General features: G+C 37.4%; 1 protein-coding gene across 4 annotated transcripts in view; it reads right to left on the bottom strand.

Moving 5' to 3' along the window:
* The window catches only part of PTPRO (protein tyrosine phosphatase receptor type O), a 1,723,724-nt gene that overhangs the window by 1,110,026 nt on the left and 598,619 nt on the right, over window positions 1–15,079 (bottom strand). For all 4 annotated transcript variants that reach the window (XM_044088440.1, XM_044088442.1, XM_044088441.1 and 1 more), the window contains exon 3: window positions 3,921–4,079. In XM_044088440.1, the coding sequence (XP_043944375.1) occupies window positions 3,921–4,079 (159 nt within the window). The remainder of the gene's footprint in view (window positions 1–3,920; window positions 4,080–15,079) is intronic.

Here is a 15,079-nt window from a genome sequence, read left to right on the forward strand (position 1 = left end):
TCAAGGCAAAGCAGAGAAGTAATAAATTGACAACTAAGATATTAGGTACATAACAGCCAGCCACACCTCTCAACTGTCCAGATTTTTACAGAATGTCCATATTTTTGCCACATATTTTTAGTCTGCTCCACATATAATTTGTGGGGTTTTTTGGCAAATCGCTGTGGATTAAAATCATTAAAAAATAACTTATATTTGAGTTTCAGACTTCTTGCTAACACAAATTCTGCTAGTCTATCGACTTTCTAAATATTTAAAGTCCCTCACTATTTTTGGACCATCAACCCCCCCCCCCCCCAAAATTATTTTAGGCTTTATCCAGATTTCTTGCGATAAGAGGTTGAGGGCTATACAGCAAGCTGTCAAAAAGAATGTTTCACATACTTTTCAATTTGCCCTTGTTGCTTGTCAGCCCCCTCTCAGCGATTGGCCCATTTCTTCACCCACAGTGGAGTGACAGCTAACTAGGAGGGCCCATTGTTCAGACAGCCAACAGAGATGTTTATAATTTTTTATCACATTTTTCAACTCTAACCTCCCTGCATTCACTTGACATACAGTATAGGTCAAGACATGCAATGGGACATTTATAAAGAATACTCCCTCACATCCTCAAGGGGTGTTTGTTTCATGCAACCCATCCCTTCCCCAGTTCCTCCCACAGTATGGGAGGCATATTAGCTAGTCTCTACCAGGGAAAGGGAAATCAGAAATCCCAGTGTACCCACTAGTGTGCACACACCCCTAAACACTTCTCAAAAAGAAAGGATCAGATTACACATCTTCAGAATATCCCCTTCCTGTCTGGTCATTCCATTCCTAGGGGCCTGTAACTGAACCCGGGTCATCTGGGCCACAGTCGGGGTTCCACCCCTCTGTGCCACAGAGCCAGGGAATGTTCTACATACTTTTTGCATTAATATATGTATTCTATAGGACCTTATTATTACCATATATCAAAGTAAGCACCAGATAAAAGATTACTGGCAACAGCTGAGCAAGGGCAGAAACAAAAGTCATTTGGATATGAGTGCAGCATTTTTGGCAGAATACTGCCAGACGTGGATTTTTTGTAACTGCTGGTAATATGATCTCAAAATCTGAATTTATTCTACTGAAGTATTTATTTTATGCATCATATTATATGATATACTGTGAAAATGGATATTGAGACACCTGAAGTGCAGTACAGAGCTTTAGGAGACAGAACCAGGTCTATTGTTAAGAAACAAGTTACAATTTTTGTAAGTATATGTAGCTGTGTTAAGATGGACTCAAAATAGCTAGAAGAATGAAAACCAGAAATGCTGTTGTTAACACCATGATTCAGTAACACCGTGATTCAGTTTTTGAGCTTGTGATTGGTCACCACTGACAAATCTGTTTTATACTCCAGTTGGCCAGAGACAAAACAGGAGGCATGGATAGGGAATAAAAGTCTGTGTAGGTTGGGGTAGGATGGGGGGGTTAATTAGAAAGTCGCTATCCCAAAGTGCAGCCAAGACTTTCCACTTGTTCATTTAACTAAGTATTTGTATGAATTTTACAAAAAATGCCATTTTATTTGGCATACTTAAGAGATTACTAATGTATACAGAAGGTGGGCTGTTAAATAATCTCAAGTAGGACATACTGGCTCTAAAAATCATTTTACGTGTCTTAGGTATGGCTGACTCCACACTGGCCTTACTATGCTCACTCAGATAAAGGTACTTACTAGTGTTAATGGCCTGTCTTGTCTTTCAGATTCCTCACTTAATCCAGTGCAAGGATCATGGGGAACCACAGTCCATCCTGGCCCTCAGTGAATGCAAGGTATAGAAGATCATCCTAAACAAGGCACCATCGAAATGCAGAATACACACTCCCACACAAACGCAAGCCAGGGCACCTAGCAAAAACCTGCACAGGTGAAAGGAAAATGTCCAGTATTCACAAAGAGAACACTTCAGCCAAGACCAAGACCAATACCAACCTTGACCTAAATGTGGACTTCTTCAGGAAATCATTTTACACTGATGGGTAGGAGCCAGTCTCCCAAATGCATACAGTCTATATGCCATTTAAACTCATTACATCTGAGTGATGCCTCCAGGTGCATCTGCAGTTAACTCCTACTGACGCCTCTAGGCATCAAATATTGCTTGTTCATATTTGCTTCAATAATTCCAAAACCATCCTATGCACAAGGTTTTAAAATATTTAATCTTAAAGCTTACACAATGGTGAACTCAACTGCATTAATATTTGACCTATATCTAGTGAATGTAAATAGACATTAACTGTTGTTTTATGATATTAATTTATATAAATATAATTTTCACATTTTTCTAAATATCTCAACAACCAAGGAATGCAGAGAGAACTCTCAGCTAGATGAATAAAATAGTGTGGACAGTATGTCTGTAACTTGAGTGGTTGTTGAGATATTGTAAATTGTTTACAAAATATTATAAATGTAATAGTTATTGTGTTTATTGTGACTTATAAAATTTGGCTTAAGATCTAGAACCTTAAAAGTACTACCACTGTAAAAATAGTTTGTGCTGAAGGGTTTGCCATTTATCCTTCTTTCATAACCCCTGTGAATCCAGAGATTTGAACATTTGTTTGAAATGTGAGGATATAATTTGATTCTATCAAAAGGTTTAGGCTCCATCCATTGGAAGTTACAGTGCAAACTTCCTGAGCTCCATTGGAGTGAATGAGTTTAATAACAAAAGCTGTTTTCACAGATTATTAAGGGTGCGATTTTCCCTACTGTTGTGTGATCATGGTATTGGCATATGCAAGTTCCAGGTCTGTGTGCGGTTTTCCCCACAATGTGGGGGTTGTAGTCCCCCTCAAAAAAACTAGAAACTTTTGCCTTCTATTTGGTCCAAGTTGCTTCTGGCAATTTTTGTTCATCTCAATAGTTGTCAGACAGAATGTGTTCATTAGATCAACATGGTTCTTATAATCTGACAAAATCAGACACAGTAACCCCACACCATCTGCTAATAATATATACTAACTCCGAGATTACACAATCCCTGGTTTGCTCTGCTCTGGGGTAATCCCTAGGGCATGCACAGAATGTGCTGGCATTTGTAGTTTTGATGTTTCATGTTGGAATTCAATGTGTCAGTGCAGGTGCACAGAGATCCAGTGTACTACGCCTATATGTGTATATACACACACACACACACACACACACACACACACACACACACACACACTCATATAGATATGTATATATGCAGATATATATAAAACACCTCAAGTTGTATAATGGTTTTTGAACAGGTATGACTGAGGGTGCGATACTCTGATCGGGAGGATAAAGATTTTGAAACTGTATCTGCCTGTTCATGGATACTGTACTTCAAGGACAGCATTTACCTGCTAAAGGTCTACAATGTGCAGAAACATGTAAAGTACTGTGAAGGCATGCAAACATGATTGGAGCTGGAATGCAGTTAGCACGTACATGGAGTGATGCTTATTTCATGCTTAATTAGTTATTGAATAATGATATATTGCAGTGCATATGTTTTTCTTATTATATGAATAGAGGTGGAAGGTAATATTTTAAATTGAATAAAAATGATATGCCGCTCATCTGATAAGATTAGTGAGTGTCAATATGCTGCCACATTGATTAAAAGATTTGCAGCTTTGTGGGCTTACCCCTGTCTCATCATAGATGTCATGTACTACATCTTCATGTGATTACATTGCTCAGATGTTTCACAGTCAGTGTACACTGCATGCTAGCCAACAACAGTTACAGGGTCCTGCCTTCCTAAAAATGGACCATAAACCTTCACCTTAATTATATTATATCTTACAGCTATCGTAGCAATCACAACTAAAAATGAGAGTTTTCTCCACAAAATAGTATATAACTTGAAATGACAACAGAGACACATTTTTCTTACCTTTATAGAGCATGGAACGATATTCTTTGCCTTCATAATAGCTTATATTTACTTTTGAGAAAACATTATATTTCTCTGGATACTGGATTTCAAAAACTACACCTGTTTCTGGGGAAGCGATGTAGTCCGAGACAGAAACTTTGGTCACAGGAAGAGGTTCTGAAAAACAGGAGACATAATTTGTTCAGCTGGAATTTGAAAATAAGTCATGTTTTTAATTATTCATTATTAATTTTGTGTTAATTTTGCAGGTTAATCCCTTTAAAACATGGTTCATTTACAAGGAGGTGCATGAAAGAAAAGCAAACAGCATGGTGAGCAAAATGACTTCACAATAAAACATCCAGTACAATGTCATATAGCTAGACAAGCATAGCCAATGCAGTTAAATTCAGTTTGCTATGAGGTGATGCAAATATTATCAATGCAGCAACAGCAATATGTGCATTACAGTTAAATTCCATTACCATGACTGTAATATATCATAGCTGTGACCTTTATCAACAGGTAATTTCTCTACACTTTGTTGACTATAAAGTGTATACTGTTCAGGCTTGTCTAGTCCAAGTCCCCAGTTGTGATCTCTGCAGTCACTCTTCTCCATAGGAAATCACTGGTGGCATATCACCAGTCTGTGTGCTTGAAGTGATTGCTATTATGTGTGAGTTTTCTCTTTTCCCTATATTTATATCCATTTTGAATTACTATATATAAGTAAGTGGGACGCACATTGGGTTGCAAGGGGGCTTCCACTTTTTTCTGATTTTTATGGAATTGAAGCTTTGACTTGCTTGTCTTATCTGGTTCAGACTTCAGGGTATTGACTCTCATTGTAACATAAGGAAAGCTTAACAGATAAATTACAGAGCACACTCAGAGAAAACACAGCCTAATAACAACTTTAATAGTAACTCAGAAAGTTAAGTCAGCAGTTATGTTTTGTTACACACAGCTGCAAAGTCTAGAGTGCCACTGTCTGTGTGCATTTTGCATGTCTTATGTCTCTGTGGGTTTTTTTGAAGGTATTCTTATCTTCCACCTTTCACAAATACTTTGGTTGATGGACTGTTCTAAACTGTCCCTAGGCATGTTGTAAGTCAGGATGGGATAGTATAGAATTATACTTCAAAGCACACTGAAATAAGGATGAGGGAGGAAGTTATACAACAGAAGCTTATGGACCGCCTGAGGGCAGCCCATCAACCAACATGTCTTTTTTTTTCCAATTTAATGTTTATTGAATTTATGCATATTTTGAAAAAAATATAAGCAAAAGAGTAAATGAAAATACAACTGAATCATGAAAAACTTCAACTATACACATTGAGAATAATTATAAACACGTTGTATATAACAAGCAATAACCCAATTATAGTATATTGAAAAGAGGAAAATTTACATTTGTATATATGGGACAATAAAAATTCCAGTGTATTGATGTACTGATGTTCTCCAAATGGTTGTCTAGTAATTCAGATTTTTTAAACATTAATAGAAAAAAAAATTATAGTAAATATGACACTCAGTGTATTTAAGACAAGGAGAACTTTAATTAAAAGAGAAATAGATTAGAAACTATTGACAGCTATTTACAAAATAGATGCCACAATATTGATACTAGCAATAGGAAGTCAGACGTTTTTTCCCATTATTTTCTCTTTTCCTTCTCCCATTTTCCTTTTCATTTTTCTTTTTCCTTTTCTTTAGGTCTTCATCTACTATTCAGGTATAGAATAAGTTGTTGTTCTTCTTTCGGCTTTGCCCGGTTAGGGGTCGCCACAGCGGAACTCCGGTCCGCTAATGATTGGCAGTAGATTTTTACGGTGCCAAGGTGCCAGCTCGACGCCCAACCTTCAATGATGCATGCCTTTCGAATGCCACTTGACTGCAGGGAGGACATGCACACTCTACACAGAAGGCGCTCCAGCCAGGAATCGAACGGGAGAACCTCTTGCTGTGAGGTGACAACGCTACCGCTGCAGGTATAGAATAAGTATAGGTTCCAATTTAATCTTTTAGGATAGTCTCTAAGAGGCAAAAACAACATGTTTATTTGAGGTAGAATTAAAACAGTGTACTTGGAAAAAAATGTACAGAGACATCAGGAGACATGGAAAGTCAATCAAGACTGAGTGGAGACTATGAATCATGAGAGGGTTTGTGTGAAAAGTACAACAGGAATGGGAAGAGATCAGGTAGAGCAAAGGAAAGTAGGTAAGCAGTATTGTCCATGTAGAGGGTTGGGAGAGATAGGAGTGGAGGAGAACTGTAAGGAAGTAATGGGGATGACAGCCTGTGGGGGAGGGATGGAGAATTGAGTTGTGGTGCTTGAAGACTCAGTCCCAAGGGGATTAGCAGCCTTGCCAAGGGAGAAAGGGGACACTAAATTACAGTGAAGCTAGCATGTATCTTAGTCTTACTAAGACATGAGAAGATGTGACTAAGGAGGCAGAAACATGTATTGTTGCATGCAGGTACCATCGACCTAACAGAGGAGACCTGATAAGGTAGCAAGCAGGCTCATAGAGGCATGCAGACAGCAACCAAAATAAAAAGCTAGAGGTAGCTTTCTTATTACCTGCACCAGAAATCAGTGCACTGAGGAAGGATAGAGGATAGAATAAAATGATTTGCTGCAACAGTACAAAAAGAGAAAAGGGCTTGGGACTGTTATATGGAATGGAGAAACTGTCAGTGAGAAGCTAGCTCTGGTCAAGGGACAGGCTCCATCTTAGGAAAAATTTACATTTGCAGAGTGGGTCTGGGAGAAAAGTTCTCAAAATTATACATAGATCAAACTATTAACAAATAATTATGCATTGCTTGAAAAAAAAAAAACAGTTGAAATATACATGCAGGCAGAAGTAAATATCAAAATATACGTAATAGCTGAACACTACAAAAATTAGCTAAACTAGATGTTTTAGTCACCACATTCAGTAGACTACACACACATGACATTAAAGAATCTCTTGGTCCTACACAGGTTTTGATAAAACAACTGGAGGGTCTGGATTTAAAACCAAGAATGAGGAACTGTATTGTTTTATGGTTGAAGGGTGGGACATAGAAGGTTGTGGTCAGAAAGATGATGTCAGGAATAAAGGAAATGACTAGTGGAGTACATTAGACATAACTCCTGGATTCAATACTTTTCAAAATTATTGCTTCAGCTATATCTATCTGAAAGAAAAGAGGAGAGAAGAGGATCAGCTTCTTTGCTGATTAGAAAAGACAGTTACAGCAGTGACAAATGGAAGAAATGTCTAAGGAAGGATCTTCTACATGAACTACAGAACGAACTGGCACCCCACCTAAGTACCATGTTCAATCATAGCCTCACCTCAGGCTATGTGCCCACTGAATGGCGCACAGTGACATTTATCCCACTCCACAAAGGGGGAGTCACCACAGACCCTGGAAACTACCGCCCAATTAGCCTAACGAGCCTGGTCTGCAAGGCTATGGAGCGTATCATCATGGAACTTATAAACAATGATATTGGTAATCTCCAAACTCAGGACCCCACCCAGTTCGGGTTTGTAAAAGGCAGATCGTGTCTCCTAAACCTGATGGACTTCTTTGAAGCAGTTACCAAAGCCGTAGATGAGGGTAAGGTGGTTCACACAGCCTATTTAGATCTCGCCAAGGCTTTTGACACCATCCCCCACTCTGGAATTATAGATAAACTCACTAAACTAGGTATAAATCCCTATGTCACAAGATGGGTTGCCAACTGGCTCACTGACAGAACCCACACTGTGAAAGTAGCAGACTCCAAATCCAGCTTCAGACCAGTGACAAGTGGAGTACCACAGGGTTCAGTCCTGGGTCCTCTCCTGTTTGGTATCTACTTATCTGAAGTACAGGCCAACACAGAAGGTCTTTGGCTAACGAAGTTCACAGATGACTGCAAACTAGAAGCCATAATCAAAACTCCAAAAGATGTGGACATCATACAAAAGGGCCTTGCTGAGACAGATGCCTGGTGTTAAAGCCATGGCCTCATGCTCAATGCCAAAAAGTGCATTGTCCTTCCTTTTGGTAAAAACTCAGTACCCATGAACTACCACATAGGTGGTAGTCTACTTAACACTGAAAGTGTGATAAGAGACCTTGGGACACAGGTGGACAATAGTCTCTCCTTTGATAATCACATCACCACAGTAGTCAGGAAATCCTTCTATGTGGCACACCTCATCACAAACGTTTTCTCATCCAGGAAAAAAGAGGTCATTGTTCCCCTCTACTCATCACTCATTAGACCCATTATAGAGTACAATGCCCCTTTTGATGTACCTAACAAGACATCTACAACAACTGGAAAGGCCACAGAAATACCTCACAAAGAGGATTACTGGCCTCAAAGAGATGCCCTATGCAGACCATCTCAAAAAACTGCAGCTTTACTCCATTGCATATCGCCTACTCAGAGGCGATCTCTGCCTAACACACAAAGCTATGTCAAACCCAGAGCTTTTAGACATGCTCCACTTAAAGAAATCCCAATCCCTACGAGCTACACACTCTAGGGACCTAAACCTCGTCACCACAATAAACAGAACATGCTGGAGGGATAGATTCCTGTCCCAGAGACTTCCCATACTCTGGAACAAACTACCTATCTATATCAAACAAAGCTCCTCATTAGCACTGTTCAAGAAAAATCTTGATGATTGGATGGGAGATAGGAAATTCACCCCGGGGATCACTTCTGTGGCTCTGCTCGACAGTGACACAGGAAGATAATTTTCTTGGGTGGCAAAAGCCAGGGTACCTTTGGCTAGGCTTATATAGGCCCTAGGGCCAATAGCCTAGTACCTACCTATGAACCTATGAAAGTGTAGCTAAATAAGCAAAACTATGATATTTTTGCTGTCTTTCTCTGCACACTGTCTGTTCTCCCTGTGTTTTGGCAAAATTAGGTTTCTGCAACTGTGTGTAATATTCCAGATGGGGCCTTATCAGTAGTCAGTATAGAAGGGGGTAAGTTTCTTAATTTCAGATGGTGAATCCTCTTCCTAAGCATACTAGTGCATTATCAGCCTTCTCTGCTGCATTGTCACACTGTTTGCTCACCTTTAGACTACCTGAATACCACAGCTACCTTTTTCCTTTTACCATAGTTCACAGTTCCCTTTTTCATTTTTGTTATTGTTACTTCCTCAGTGCTTCTTTTGCATGTTCCTGCATGTTCTTTTTAAACTCCATCCATCCATCCGTCCATCCATTACCCCATTTCCCCATTTTGCACATGGCATTGGGATGTCACATTAATAGTGACCATTATACAGAGTCAGTGTTTTACATCATGTAGTTACTATGTAATTTAATTACTTTGGTTTAGAAGAGGGCAAGGTTTACGTCTTTAGAATGGATAATTCTGGTGCTGTTTGTTGTGAGGATATGCAGTAGGTCCTTCAGGGTGAGGTCAGTCATTCTTATGTTTACAACAGCTTCCATGCCTTCAATTGTATGCCCAATAATTCTTAAAACACCTGCTGACAAAATGTCAAGTAGAACTGCTGCTAAATACTGTGCAGCTTACTAATGGTACATTAAATCTACATAATTTGGAGCTTTTGCTATCAAGCCTTATCTTTCAGAGACTCAGGTTTCTATCTAGCACACTGAGAACAACTTGCCATTTGTCATTCTTGAGGCTGTGTTGTCATCTATAAGCAACAGTTAATGAGCTATTTTAAATGCACCATTTGGATCTTGCAAATAAATTAAAATGTGATTATCTTTCACATCACGTTATTCACTTATTCTGTTGGCTCCAATTATTTTCTAATGAAACCTAAGCTCTCCATTCTCGTCTGTTGTTTTACTCCTGAGGGGCTATAGGTACTTTTCTACACACATTTAAGTTGCTGTTATTGCCTCAGGGTTTATTGTATGTCATATTTTCCTGCCATGCTTCTTAAGCCTTTAAATAAATCAGCATAGTCATGCACAACATCAGTGCTATGGCTCTGACCAAGCATACAAGTAGTCTCTGTGACTGTGTGAATGATTCTGCATGCATGTTTGCATGCAGTCATTGATTTTACATAATATTTATAATTTCTGACTTCTTATTAGCCTCACAACCCAGAGAAGAACCAACGTTTTTATAAGTGCAGCCCTTTGAAAAGGATCACTGAACATATAAAATGCACGCAAAGCAGTTTCTGACCTAATGATACCGCTTAATGACCAGGAAATATTAACAATACCCACATCCTCTCTTTCTTTCTCCTTCTCACTTCAAAGCCAAATAGACCTAAAGTATCTTCTGGCAAGACACAGCACTCTGCATCTTCGCATTCAGCTAAAGGGTTACTTTTCCATTCGTTCTTAGTATTTTTTTATCTGCTTTACACTCCTGTTTTCACTGCTTCAGATCTGCTAACAAAAAAAAAAAATCTACAAGCCTGAATTAAAATTGTGTGTGATCTGTCAGACATGTTGGGTCATCTCATGGTTCTCTTTTTCATATCAATTATTTCATGCCATAACCTGCCTTTATTTCTGAATTTTTGTCTTATAATTTCCAAAATTTTATGACATGGGGTGCATTTTCTTAAATTCTTTCAGCTGCGCATCAGTAATTCAATTTGCTCTGCACACATGTAGTTTTGTAAAGGTAATGCACGCTTCTTGTATCGTTGTTTCTTGCTTCATTATATATTATACAATTTATTTTAAAAGAATTATGCAGCACTCCAAACTCAGAGTCTTTGGCTCTAGCCTTCCACTCAGTGACATCATTATTTAAATTCTGCATATGACCTTATGCTATAATTGCTGCTAGTTTGGCTTTCTCTTTATCAAAAAAGATTAGTTAAATACCTTTATATTCTTTACCAGCAACATGTAAGAATGCAGCACAAAGAACCTTTTCAGGTTTCTCAGCTAATGTATTCACAGTGAAAAACATAACACATTTCAGGATCTAAAGCTTCCATTTTTCCCCAAATTCCCCTTTTATGGAAGATATGCTTTCAGTTATATTTCATCCATATTTCTACTGAGAATAAGACTCCTCTACTTCTAAATGCAAATGCACTTGACAGTAACTATGTTTAATCACTTCTGAAGATACATGTCTTCAGTTCTGACAGATATTTCATCACACTCTATCCCCATGTCATGTTAGGTAATTTAACAATCTACATGAGATCCATACTGCACCTGATTTCTCTAGAAATACTGTATACCATACACAATGTAAGCCACTATATCTAGCTGATTAGTTTTAAGGTGCGCACCCCATATCTAACATTCTGTGCTCATACATACAGATATAATATAGTTCCACTTACTTCCACCATTCTGAAAAGCTCTGCAATTGCAATAGGATTCATACTGAAAATAAGATGCTGCATATCTGTATATTCTAAGTATCCTTAAGCTGACCATAATGGAAAGGGTACAATACATTTCTTTTCCCTTTCATGTTAGCAGACCACTAGACAAACTCTAACATTTCTCTATTGATTCTAGAAAGGGTGGTATCAGGAAACTGAAATGTCAACAACAGAAATCAGACAAAGAATCTGGTAAAAATATTAGTAACAATTTCTATTCCACTGCTAAATTCCACAGCTTCCATTTTTTTTCTGAAAGATTTTGCCAGTTTGCAAGATTGAAAAACTGAAAAAAAACAACACCAAAGGCAAGGGTTTACTCCACCAAAAACTGGATTAAGACAAACAGTCAACGTTAGAGCTTTCATACACATGCAATATGTGAACTTCTTCAGACAAAATTCAAGTTACAAATAATCACTTATATCAGGTGCACATTCAATGACATCACAAATCTAATTAAAACATTAAAGGTCCCACACACAAAAAATGTAATAACCTAAAAAGACTAAAAGGTACACAGATATATATATATATATATATATATATATATATATACACACACACACACACACACACACACACACATAAATGAATATTACAATTTTATAAAAACAACAATAACAGTACTAAAATGCTATGATAATCAATATTAAATTTATTTTTATCTTTGGAAGGATTTAATTTTCAATAAACATTTAATAGAGCAAACATCACTGAGCCCAGGATATGAAAAGGCGTTCAGTCTAAGCTGCCAATAAAGTTTTCTTTCTTCTAGGAGTTTGCAAGATTGTTCTAAAGTTCAAATTTACAATCTTTATAAAAGAGGCAGCCAGTCTTACACCTAAGTACATGAATACAAAAGGTCATCATGTAAAGACTAATTAGTGTTTGAGATCATGAGAAAGAATATAACCTAGAAGTTATGGCTTCTATCTTATCCATATCAAAGCTATAGCTTGGCACCTCTACTAAAGGATCTAGCTCCTGCCACCATCTGTCCCTCCTCCCAGCAAGAAAGGAAGTTATCCACAAATAGATAAATTTCATGAATCCTACCTACCACTACAATTCTGAAAAAATCCCCATCTTTTCATAGCTATTCAAGAGTGACTGCATTGACAACACAGATAAACCTGTAGAAAACAGACTGCTTGGCTTTGTGCCCTTGCTGAATCTGACCAATGTGTGAATGAGTGGACCTATTCTGATGACTGTAGTAGAGCCAACATATAATTCCTATAGTATCATCATTAAATTCTTTGGAAATCCAAGGTTTCTTATTACCGGCAGTAGACAGTTCCATCTTAATTTTTTTGAAAGCCTTTTTCAGCGCTAAGGTTCGAATAGAGATATGGAATTCTTCACAATTGTATATAACTGGAAGCAAAGCCCTCTTGATGTAGACAAAAGTGTGTTTGTTTTTTATTTTCTTTCTTTTTTTAATGAATCTGTACTGAATCTGTACTGATCTAGGTGAATGACGCTCCCAAGGAAAACTTCATACAGAGTCCAGTTAGTCATCAGAACTTTGCAATCAGTGTTGAATAAATACACTGACTAGGAGGCTTTTTCAGACTGCATTCCTCAAATTTCAGAATTATAATGACCGCAGCATGTTTTCATTTTTTTTTCCACTTTATTTGGTGACATTTTATGATACAGCTATGATAACTTTGATGAGTTATTTTGAATCCTTAGCAGAGTATGCCTCTTTACCCCGATCTTAAATGAAACAACTGGTTTACATTACAGGGCTGTTTTATAAGTCACTGACCAGTAGTTCACAGACAGGTATTTCAGACAGATATACTGAGAAATGTCTTTTTTAAGAATATTAGTAAACCAATGCAAGTACAGCAGAGAAAATGATTCCAAAAGTTGTCTAGATTCAGACTTCTGGATTTGCATGTTGCTTATTGCTTTATCAGTCTCGTGCTAGAAATAGAAATGTGCAATAAGAAATAAAAATCCTATGAGGATTGCCACCAGTCATGGCTTTTTATTTTGTTCACAGTATATGCAATGTATAACTAATATTCAGGAAACACATTATTTTTACACGCTGATGTAATTTACTCAAAAGGTCGGATGCAAAATCTGCAAGTATCAGAAGTAGGGATTTTGACAGAGCTCAAGATGCTTTTCACTGTATGGAACATTTAACCATAGTTTGGATTATATCCATGCAAAGCATTTTGATAGAAAAAAATCGAAAAGACCACAGCTGAGGAGTATATAGTTGGAATCAACATTGTTTAATACACAAAGTAAGCACTTTCACGATCTGTAACTGACCGCTTCTTCAGACTTATACATTCAAACAAAATAATCATAGCGTTTAAATAGTATATTTACTCTAATTGTTGACTTGATGATATACTATTTAAACGCTTTGATTACTTTGTTTGAATGTGTAAGTCTGAAGAAGCGGTCAGTTACAGATCGTGAAAGTGCTTACTTTGTGTATTAAACAAAGTTGGTTCCAACTATATACTCCTCAGCTGTGGTCTGTTCAATTTTGTATTATATTTGTGAGGCTCTGAGGTGAAGACTGAGCATCTACCCAGATACAGAACAGTTTATTCTCTACGTTTTGATAGAAGCAAGAATGTTTTTCTGTACGTTACTCTTGTCAGTACTTACTCTTTTGTAGGTGTTTTATTGTAACATAGCTAGTGTTCTGTTTGTTTTGATTCTAAGAAACAAATAAAGACCGATTTAGCTTTTTTACAGCTGGCAAACCCAATCAAGGCACAGCTGTCTACTCTCATGGAAACCTGGGAGTTACGGTTTTATTCACATAATTTTCTCAAAGAAATATTTTAAAAACATAAAAATTCTTAGAATCAAACCCAGATCTATCAGTTGTGTTAAACTCATTATTATCAAATTAGCATAATCTCAAGTCATGTTCTGCTATACCTTATAGATATTTTAACAGTAATTTGCCAAAAAAAGTGCTGCATCATTCTAGCAAAAAGAAAAAAAATATTGTCATTGTGTACAAAACTAAGACTCACATAACTGTTGTCATAGAAAATAAATTTATGATTAATAACTCCAAGCATTACTAAAATTTAAGAACTGTTATCTGTTGAACTGCCTATCCTTTTAACACAGAGGTTAGACTCGTACCATAATTCAGCCACTGAATTGTTCATTGCAGTATTTTTTTAACTGCAGCTTTATTTTTTTTTCTTTCTGGGTGGCTTCTTTGTGCCATATATCAATTTATAATACAGATCTTGATTAAGTTACATCTTATCCAGCAAGTGTATTTCTCATGAATAACGCTATGGCTATGTTCCAGGGTCTAATGATGACTTATTGATAAACACAGTTCTAAAATTTCATACTAAATTTTATGTCCCTTCCTCGCTCATGTCAGTGCATCTGGGCTTGGTGCCAAAAATGGCTACATTAATATGGCTCCTTTCCCTGATTCTATTCAAATGTCCTTAATTCATTAGTTGCACAGCTCTATAAATATTAGGTAAGCTATGCTGTTTTAATACAAAATTCTTTAAGATATAACATCTAAGTTGTGGCACCACTGCACTGGCCCAGTAATCAAGGAGCCTCAATCCTCACCACTACGCACCAGTGAGGGACATACACATTGGGAGGATGACAAGTACACACACAGTAAAGTACAATTTCCCTTAAAAGCACACAGAGATCACAGTCAATCTGGGGATGTTTTTCCCTCTTTCTCCAGATCCCCAATAAGACTCCCCACTGGCACAGCTATAGGGTTAAGATTTCAGCTGAGGGGTCAAGCCAAGACCTCCAGCACCCTCT

Source organism: Protopterus annectens, chromosome 11.part0 (genome assembly GCF_019279795.1).
Source record: "Protopterus annectens isolate FY-2018-M chromosome 11.part0, PAN1.0, whole genome shotgun sequence".
Lineage (NCBI taxonomy): Eukaryota > Metazoa > Chordata > Ceratodontiformes > Protopteridae > Protopterus > Protopterus annectens.